Source organism: Haliotis asinina, chromosome 1, assembly GCF_037392515.1.
Source record: "Haliotis asinina isolate JCU_RB_2024 chromosome 1, JCU_Hal_asi_v2, whole genome shotgun sequence".
Lineage (NCBI taxonomy): Eukaryota > Metazoa > Mollusca > Gastropoda > Lepetellida > Haliotidae > Haliotis > Haliotis asinina.
Window position 1 is genome coordinate 72,792,038 of NC_090280.1, and position 10,159 is coordinate 72,802,196.

The 10,159-nt window shown below is 43.6% G+C and overlaps 1 protein-coding gene across 1 annotated transcript in view; it reads right to left on the reverse strand.

Moving 5' to 3' along the window:
* The window catches only part of LOC137282327 (acetylcholine receptor subunit alpha-1-A-like), a 33,413-nt gene extending 23,828 nt beyond the window's left edge, over nucleotides 1–9,585 (reverse strand). The window contains exon 1 of the mRNA XM_067814074.1: nucleotides 8,328–9,585. Within this exon, the coding sequence (XP_067670175.1) occupies nucleotides 8,379–9,542 (1,164 nt within the window). The 5' untranslated portion in view covers nucleotides 9,543–9,585 and the 3' untranslated portion in view covers nucleotides 8,328–8,378. The remainder of the gene's footprint in view (nucleotides 1–8,327) is intronic.
* Between the last annotated feature and the right edge of the window lie 574 nt (nucleotides 9,586–10,159).

The window sequence follows — 10,159 nt, forward strand, 5'->3', positions numbered from 1 at the left end:
GTTTCACACAAAAAACACAAGAGCATAAAGCCTGTTCGTTTGGATACATTGTCGTCCGTTGTGACGGGGAAACGAAAGCTCCGGTAGTGTATAGGGGTCCTGACGCGGCTGAAAGGTTTCTAAAGTGCTTGCAGGAGGAAGAAAAAATTATTAGGAATGCATTGTATAGAATCGCTCCCATGCGTATGACCAGAGCCGACAAGATAGCTCACGCCAGTAGCACTAACTGTCACGTGTGCGACTCGCCACTTAACGGTGATTCGGTGAGAGATCACTGCCACATAACTGGTAAGTATAGAGGCGCCGCTCACAACGCGTGCAACCTCAAGCTTAAAATCAATCCTAAGACAATAAACATCCCCGTTGTCTTTCACAACTTGAGAGGATACGACTCTCACTTGATCATGCAGGCCATCGCGAAAATCGATGGTAATATATCATGCATTCCCAACAACATGGAGAGATACATCTCCTTCAGCTTAAACGGACTTAGGTTCATTGACTCGTTTCAATTCCTCCTGTCGTCACTCGACAGTCTGGTCAAGGCCAACAATACCTTCCCTATCACCGATCGATACACAGACGCCGAGACTAGACACCTGCTCATGAGGAAGGGCGTATACCCATATGAGTACATGGATAGCTGGGCTAAGTTCACAGAGACCAGACTACCTCCTATCGACTGCTTTTATAGCAAGCTGAATGAGGCGTCCGTCTCACGAGACGATTACTCGCACGCGATTAACGTATGGAATAAACTTGGTTGTAAGAACCTTGGCGATTATCACGACCTGTACTTGAGGACAGATGTACTGCTGTTAGCCGACGTGTTCGAGACGTTTCGGCAAACATGTTTAAAGCAGTATAAACTCGACCCCGCATGGTATTACACCAGCCCAGGTCTGTCGTGGGACGCCTTGCTTAGAAAGACCGGAGTTAATTTGGAATTGCTCACAGATTACGACATGCACCTATTCATTGAGAAAGGCTTGCGAGGTGGGATTTCCATGGCATCCAAACGATACGCTAAAGCAAATAATCAATACGTGAAAGGTTACGATCCTAACAAACCAACCAATCACATTCTCTACCTCGACGCAAATAACCTGTACGGCTGGGCTATGAGTCAGTATCTACCTACAGGAGGATTCGAATGGGTACCAAACGTTGATGTTATGAGCATTGCACCAGATTCGAACAAAGGGTATATCCTCGAAGTTGACTTAGAGTATCCCAAGGCATTACACACATCGCACAACAGCTATCCCCTTGCACCCGAACGTATGAAGGTTAACACAGACTGGATGTCTGAGTACCAACATAACTTGTCAGGTGGTCGTGTGGCGGACGTTGAGAAACTCGTGCCTAACTTAATGAATAAGACCAAGTACATCGTTCACTATCGCAACCTACAGCTGTACCTGTCATTGGGTATGAGGCTGACCAAAATACACAGGGTGCTCATGTTCGACCAGAGCCCATGGATGGAGCCCTACATCAGAATGAACACAGACCTACGAAAAAAAGCCACCAGTGATTTTGAAAAAAATCTCTACAAACTCATGAACAACTCGGTGTTTGGTAAGACTATGGAAAACCTGAGGAAACGCGTAACCGTGAAACTGGTTAGATCTAGTGAGGAAGACAAGCTCAGGAAATTGATAGCCAGTCCGGCATTCAACCGTAATAAAATATTCACAGACGACCTAGTTGCCATACACATGAAGAAAAGCCACATAAAATTCAACCGACCTGTTTACGTTGGGATGAGTATCCTCGATTTATCCAAACACCTGATGTACGACTTTTACTACAACGAGCTCAAGAAACAGTACGGCGACAGGTGCGAAGTGCTGTACACTGACACGGATTCCCTGCTGATGGAGATTCGAACCGAGGATGTATACGAGGATATGAAAAAACACATCGATTTATACGACACCAGCGACTATCCTAAGACCCATACCATGCACAGCACGGTAAATAAAAAGGTCCTAGGTAAGATGAAGGACGAGTGTGCTGGCACGCCAATAGCTGAGTACATAGGTTTGAGACCTAAGATGTACTCCATATTGAAAGCCGACAATAGTGAGATCCGAAAAGCTAAAGGGGTTAAGAAGTATGTGGTGAAACAACACATCAAACACGCCAGATTCAAGGAGGCCCTGTTCAAGACCCGTACCTTTAGACATAAAATGAACACACTTAGAAGTGATGGACATAAGATATACGGACTGACTATAAACAAGACGTCCCTATCGCCTATGGACACGAAACGTTGGATAGCTATTGATGGTATAAACACATACGCGTATGGACATGAAAAAATTTGAGGCTATTTATTACAGCCCGCGTGGATATTGGAAAGGAGCTAGCGCAGTAGATAAGCTATCTAAAATGGCACGAGTATCACCAGAGAAAGCCAAAGCGTGGCTTGAAAAACAAGCCCTGTGGCAGATCTATTTGCCGGCGCCACGCTACGTACCTAGAAGGAGTTTCGGAATTAACATACCTAATAGCATTCACCAGGCAGACCTACTGTTCCTACCTCATGATAAGAGGTACAAGTATGCCTTAACCGTAGTGGACGTAGCCAGTCGTTACAAGGAAGCCGAACCCTTGACCACGAAAGATTCAGCCAAAGTAGCCAAAGGATTAGAACGCATATACAAACGCAGCCCGCTGACTTGGCCAACAGAGCTGCAAGTTGATCCCGGACGGGAGTTCATGGGTGCCGTTTCACAACTGCTAGCCAAACACGATACAAAGGTCAGACGTGGCACGGCCGGAGCCCATCGCAGCCAAGCCATAGTTGAGAGATTTAATAGGACTTTGGCTGAGCGCTTGTTCGGCTATCAGTATGCTAGGGAAATGACAACCACTGGAAAACGATCGACCGAATGGGTAGCGAGGTTACCCGAGGTGGTGTCGGCAATCAACCATGAAGTAACCCGGCTCACTGGTAAGAAACCGGCAGACGCTATCAAACTAAAATCAATAGTTGCAGAGTCGGCCGCTCCATTGCGTGGGAAGGAGAAACAGATACCGGATAGGGCCCTAGTGAGGTATCTGTACCAGCCTGGGGAACACGAGGGTGATAGCCGTAAGCGAGCCACCGATCCTATATGGTCGGTCAAAACTTACAACATAGATAAAGTGGATATGAAAGCCGACGAACCTAACTTATACTACTTGAGGGATGGGCCGGGTAGGGGGTTTGTAAGAGAAGAATTATTGATCGTACCGTACGGCACAGTGTTACCGCCTGCCAAGTCACGGTAAACGTGATGGCGTGGCTTTGTAGTAGGGGCAATAATAGCAAGAGCTAATGGTCCCACCAAAGCCTCATTTAGTAAATGAGGCTTTTTAGAGGGGTTTTTTGAAAAGTGTTTTCGGACTGTCATTCCCTATACTACTATTTGTCAGATGACCACGGCCGACGAGTACGAGAAAGTCAAACGGGCCCAAAATGTTCCAATTAGCCGTCACAGGCATAGCCAGATGTATATCTGGTTGCAATTGGTGTATCAACTTTTAATTTAGCAGATTTAATTCGTGGAAATACACGTGTGCGTTTCCCTTTTGAGAAACAAACTCTGGGTATAACCTTTACAGAGTAAAGCTGGTGCCTTCTAATTGTGCTTTCAGTTCTTACAACGCGCTACACATTAAATCTTCATACATGGGAACATGCAGACAGGCAGGTTTTCTTTTAATACATGTAGTTCCTATATGGATCCAACAAATGTCATGTACTCTCTGTTCTTCATCTTTGTCGCTATACTCTATTTATGTCAGAGTAATACCTTACTGGTTCCCAGGTTTACATGCATCAAACTGGGTACTGAATTGTTCATATTGTCAACGCGTCGACGTGGGAACTAGCTCGTATAAGATGCAGTGTACGTTGACGGAGGCGAAGGTATAATTCAGACTTCTCTAATAGGTTACACAAGACATGACAGACAAGTATGCATAGATGAGGTGAGCGTTTCAAATTCTCCAAGTCATTTACTTCCTCACGATCGTTTCTACATAGACAGTCAAAATAACGGACTCCACACATAAATATGAGCAAAACTGGACAGGCAAAGACTTAATAATGGACAGATAGAGAAACAATAACACTTTCTTGTACAGTTGGTGTGATGACAGACCCAGTCAAGGGGAATGACCAATAAAAGCCGTAAATGTCATATACAGTACTTACTGGAAAGGACAAAGAGGAACAGGGTAGCTGACAACAACTCTGTAGTGATAAAGATTAAGAGTGCAGATTTAAATAATAACAGATAAGTCTAATTTGACCTGGCTACATAGTTTTTGATGTTTAGAAATATTTGAACGATGATTGTACACTGTAAACACGGTAACAATACTATACTTCTCACATTTACTAGTCTCATTATATAAAACAATTGCTCCTTGAAGGTGGATTTGTGTGGGTGCGTTGATAGATCCGACAAGTCTACACCTGGAAACTTTTGCACTGTCATCAAGCAAAGATAGATAGATACATGTGTCCAAATTCTCCAAGCCATTTACTTCCCATGAGTAAATTGTGGTTGTGTAGAAAAATGAATGTTGTTGACTTTTATGTTGAATTTACATCGGGTTCAAATTTATAATCACACAGTCATATTTCAGCCATATGGTAACGTAAAACGTTGTAAATTGATAATGAGTAGAATTAATTTACAAAACCTGTAGATAAAAAAAAAATAATATAACTACATTGTCACTGATAGAAACATAAAATCAATAATTAAAGCTAAAACTATATAAAACCAGGCTGTAGATTGACCTGAAGGTTGACCATGAGGAATTTACAGTGCCTTTGCTACATGCATGGCCCCAAGTTGGATTTACACCATCCCGTCACCTACTGGCGATTGGAAGAAAAAATTAGCTGATATTTAAAAGAACGAAACTACTATGTTTAAAAATCAGGCAAGCTTAAATTTAACTTTTTAGAGTTTTGGGATCGACCCTGAAATCTGAGGGTTATACACCACCTGTCCACATTACCATTACCAAGTACAGTGATACAGCCTCATGAAATATAATGTAAGTCAATCCTGCTCTTGACACTCGTCACACACTGAAACAGTCGAATGATATCAGCAAATACCCACATGTGTCACTGCATCTGATATTGTTTCTTTTTTTCATTACGTAACTTCGGCGTTATTCACAGTCTCCCGTCCCATGTGACTTATGTCCACAAGCTACACTGTACAGAACCAATGAATACATCCATTTCAACTTTGTTGTGCCATTACAAGAATGGAGGTGAACATTTGATGAGAGGAAAGTTACTAATGGGATAAGCTGATGTCGCATAAAATAAGAATATGCATTGAAACCAAAAACACCTTTTGCACACTTAACACATCTTTCATGATCTATTCCATTTAAAACGTGCAGAAGGTATTTGATTTGTTGTTAGCTAATTTGGTCCAAAGATGCGTTTATAGCATCTGATGACTTAATTGGATATATGTATTTTCTATCCTAATCACCGCAGATTTATTCACGTTTTGAAACACTGTCATTGATGTTTTAGACGGAAAGCATCATTATTAGATGATACTGTTTCTGATGCGAGAGCAGGACGCTACCCCACAGGCGAGTGTTTACGATTCGGGAACGCAGGGCATCATCACTGTTTGATAAAGATTTGAACACCTGCTTGTGATACTCAAGTTTGGGTCGGACAAATCATACGGCTGAAATACACTCGTCCGTCTTAGAAGACACACGATAATTCATATCAAACAACCAAGTGATTATTCGAAACACTACCATGATATCGTTGTACATCGTTGTGTTAGTAGCAACTTAAGGATAATTGCATGCAAACTAGCTGGCTATTCTCGAAACGTTCGTTGCCCTACGAACTTCGTAAGTCCATTCTGAACACATTGGCTACGCCCCCAATTAAGAATTCTTAGGGCTACGAACGTTTCGAGAATAAGGGCACTGATCTTGGTGTAATACCTAAGATAAGAAAATACGCATAACATTCTCGCTATTTCTCCTTCTCAGCAATCTCCAAAATATAGTGCATTCTGCTGATGGCCCTGTCGTGGCGACCGATTTCGGACAACATTTGCCTGAATGAGTATTTAATGCAAGGGCTGTTTACAATAACTAAATATTAATCCCCATTGTGTCATCGTTGCTCAACGCCTACGTGTCTCAGCAAGGTTCACTCAGGAGCAGTGATACAGGATTTCTTCTCTGAGGGGGCACTGTTCACACTTTGCCGACCATGAAGGTGATCAGCCCAAGTCCTTGAAAGAAGGAATTTGGGCAAGCACTCGTTGACCAATGGTGAGGACTTGAGGTAAGACTGCTTCTGACAGCTTTTCCTGTCCTAGAGGTAACACTCGTCGTTTACTTCCTCTGTTTGAGCAGTGGTCTACATGTGATGGGGGATCACTGAACGTCATGCATTATTTGTTTCAGTAAAATGACGCCGCAATCCACGCTTCATTGTCTGTATTGTCGACTGGACGACAACAGCGCGGTACACATCTAATATCATAATAATACACACACTACTTCCATTGTGGAATTCATTTTAATAACTGTCAAGTGGGTGAGTAATAATATAAGCGATAAGCCACACACTTGAACTTGCTGGTGTTCAGATGGATGTGCCGTGGTACCAACACACTTGCTGGTGTTCAGATGGGTGTGCCGTGGTACCAACACACTTGCTGGTGTTCAGATGGATGTGCCGTGGTACCAACACACTTGCTGGTGTTCAGATGGGTGTGCCGTGGTACCAACACACTTGCTGGTGTTCAGATGGGTGTGCCGTGGTACCAACACACTTGCTGGTGTTCAGATGGGTGTGCCGTGGTACCAACACACTTGCTGGTGTTCAGATGGGTGTGCCGTGGTACCAACACACTTGCTGGTGTTCAGATGGATGTGCCGTGGTACCAACACACTTGCTGGTGTTCAGATGGGTGTGCCGTGGTACCAACACACTTGCTGGTGTTCAGATGGGTGTGCCGTGGTACCAACACACTTGCTGGTGTTCAGATGGGTGTGCCGTGGTACCAACACACTTGCTGGTGTTCAGATGGGTGTGCCGTGGTACCAACACACTTGCTGGTGTTCAGATGGGTGTGCCGTGGTACCAACACACTTGCTGGTGTTCAGATGGGTGTGCCGTGGTACCAACACACTTGCTGATGTTCAGATGGATGTGCCGTGGTACCAACACACTTGCTGGTGTTCAGATGGGTGTGCCGTGGTACCAACACACTTGCTGGTGTTCAGATGGGTGTGCCGTGGTACCAACACACTTGCTGGTGTTCAGATGGGTGTGCCGTGGTACCAACACACTTGCTGATGTTCAGATGGATGTGCCGTGGTACCAACACACTTGCTGGTGTTCAGATGGGTGTGCCGTGGTACCAACACAACGACCAACACTACTGCCACAATACCATGACCAGTCACAAGTACTTCCAGTATGTAGGTATAACTCTATCTGAGAGAGCAACACTGTTATCAACTGACTCCGTTGCCAGTTCTTAAAGTGCACTGTGCACTAAGCCGTGGCATATGAGAGCATGCAAACAATTATTAAACATGTTGTGATTTCTTTGGGTCTAACAAAATACATGGACACCCAGTGTTCTTTACTTTAGTCGGTGCCGTCATTCATCTGTGAGTAACACATTACTGGTTCCAACTTGTACATGCATCAAACCGGTTACTGAAGTTTTCATGTGTTACTTTCCTAATCTCTTGGACCTGCTAGTCTCGTAAGGTAAACTTCCGGTACGAAGCTGGTTCCCAGCTAAGTACCGGTACCAGATTTCCAGTGACAAGAGTGTATACAAGAACCAGGTCTGGCTCCAAAAGGCGCGACTGCCAAATATGACTTTGTCACCATCAGTACTTAAGCCAGCGAAGTGCTGAAACCTCTTCAGGCCTATTAGATTCATTTAGTGAAAAGACTTGGTACTTGAGGGTACATTTGTCTATGCAAAGACAGATCAAATCAACGTGTTGTAATGTCACCAAGCAGTAGTGAGTGGACACATGTTTAACTTCAGGGGGATTTTGTAATGTCACAAGTGCTTCTAGGACCCATCAAAAGATATATGTGTACAAGCGTTGCCCGGTGATGTATCATCCATGAATAAATAGTAGTTGTTTTTGGCAGAGGAAATCAAACAGACATTTTGGTATAAATTTTATTGTGATCAGCTGCTTCATATTGAAACAGCTTGACACAAAATGAAAGATTTTGTAATTATTGAAAAAGGAACAATAGTTCTATGTCGAATACCATTTCTTACCTGAATGTCCATGGTGTGCGTGTCACGGTCCAGTCAAAATATCGACCAATGTCAGTACACCGTTAGTCCGACGAAGAACATGATTGTATATATGATCAAAATAACAAGAAGCACCCTCAGACAGAAATATTCCAGTGCATTGGCAACATCCTTCCACTCCACCGACCTCTCTGTGGTCGTGGTTTCCAAAGGATTAATCTTCCTGCAAGATACCCTATGAACTAAGGAAACAAATTTCTGAAAACACTTTGGAATTTCTTCTTTATTCGGTTTGTTGTGAAAGACCAGAACAACAATGGTCAACATGACGTTGATGGCACTAGAAGCTGTCACCGTTGTTAGATACCCTGTCAACATAGCTGTCACTGTCGATGTCTTCGGGATGAGTTCACTTACAAACGTCATGAAGACTACAAGAGACAAAAGCACTGTGACAGCAAAGGAGAGTTTTTCACCAGATTCAACAGGGACAGCAAAGACGGCCATGTTGAGAATGGACAGGATGACGATGGGAATGAGGACGTTGAGGACGTAGTACAACGGTCGACGCTGAAATCGTAAGCCTATATGCCACTTGTCAACATTACCAGTCCTGATTGATGATAAACTGGTGTCCAGTAATTCCCAGTGGTCACTTCTTTGAAACCGATCAACGTGGACTTTATCACTTCCAGTCACAAATTCCACCTCTTCGACCGTGTAATGCACGGCCATGAGGTATATGGAACATTCCTGGATGTCAAAGGGGAAAGTGCGGACATTGAGTGGACAAGACGTCTTCAAGATAGCGGATGGTAACCACAACACGGTCCCGTTACTGAAAACCGTCATGCGCTGAGTATCTTCCTTGAAAACGTCTCGCTTTTCCAGGGTGTTGGTCACCGTTATACTCGGAAACCATGCATTGTAGCCATTGTTGAATGTGAAATATTTGATCCCACCAAAGTCCTCAGGATCCCAGACCAAGAAGTCATCCTTCCAGTCAATACTGAAAAGAGCATTACATATGAACTGTTGTTTCACATCGTCAAAGTCAGTTATGTCCAGCAGGTTTACAATGGCGGACACCTTGACTCTCTCACTCTGGTTGTTCAGTGGTCTGTGTTCGGATGTGTAGTTTGAGAACAGGTAACTTTTTAAACGTCTCGCATCGTGAATGGATGCTCCATTACATACACTCAGTGTCAGCATCAGCATTAGACAAACACACCACATCCTCCACCAAATCACCGCAATGGTTGCCTCACGTAATCTGATGTATGTCAGCCCTTGTATTGAGACTCGTCACACACCCAGACAGTAATGCATGAGCAGTCAACGTGACCTGTATCTCTGCGCAATGAGGTCAGGAACTACCCACACGAGCGATGGGCAGCTACGAACGTTATTCATAAGTGTTCGTTAAAAGCTGGATCGAATTACGTATGCTATATGTCCGCTTAGTACACAGTATTCCGTGCGGAACCAGTCGATATCAGCGCCATTTCAGTTTTATTATATCCTCTCCTGAATGTTCCTGAGCGTGTGAGTGGTTAAGTGTAAATAATGTGATCCGTTGATGGGACGTTTGTGTAATGACTGTGTATTTGCTGAATGTGGATTTGTTTGTACATTTTATCACCACGCATTAATTCACCTCCTGAAACATATTAGCGTAGACATTCAACGTTATCCCATTCGTCATGATGTGTTAATACTTCAAAAACGCCCCGAACATTACATTGACGATTTAAACTTTAAACATTGTGATTGAGCTTTGGGGTGGCGAACTCAATAGATGTTGACCTCGGCTGACTGGCGACATGGTGTTTATGATTTACAAACGCCAAGTA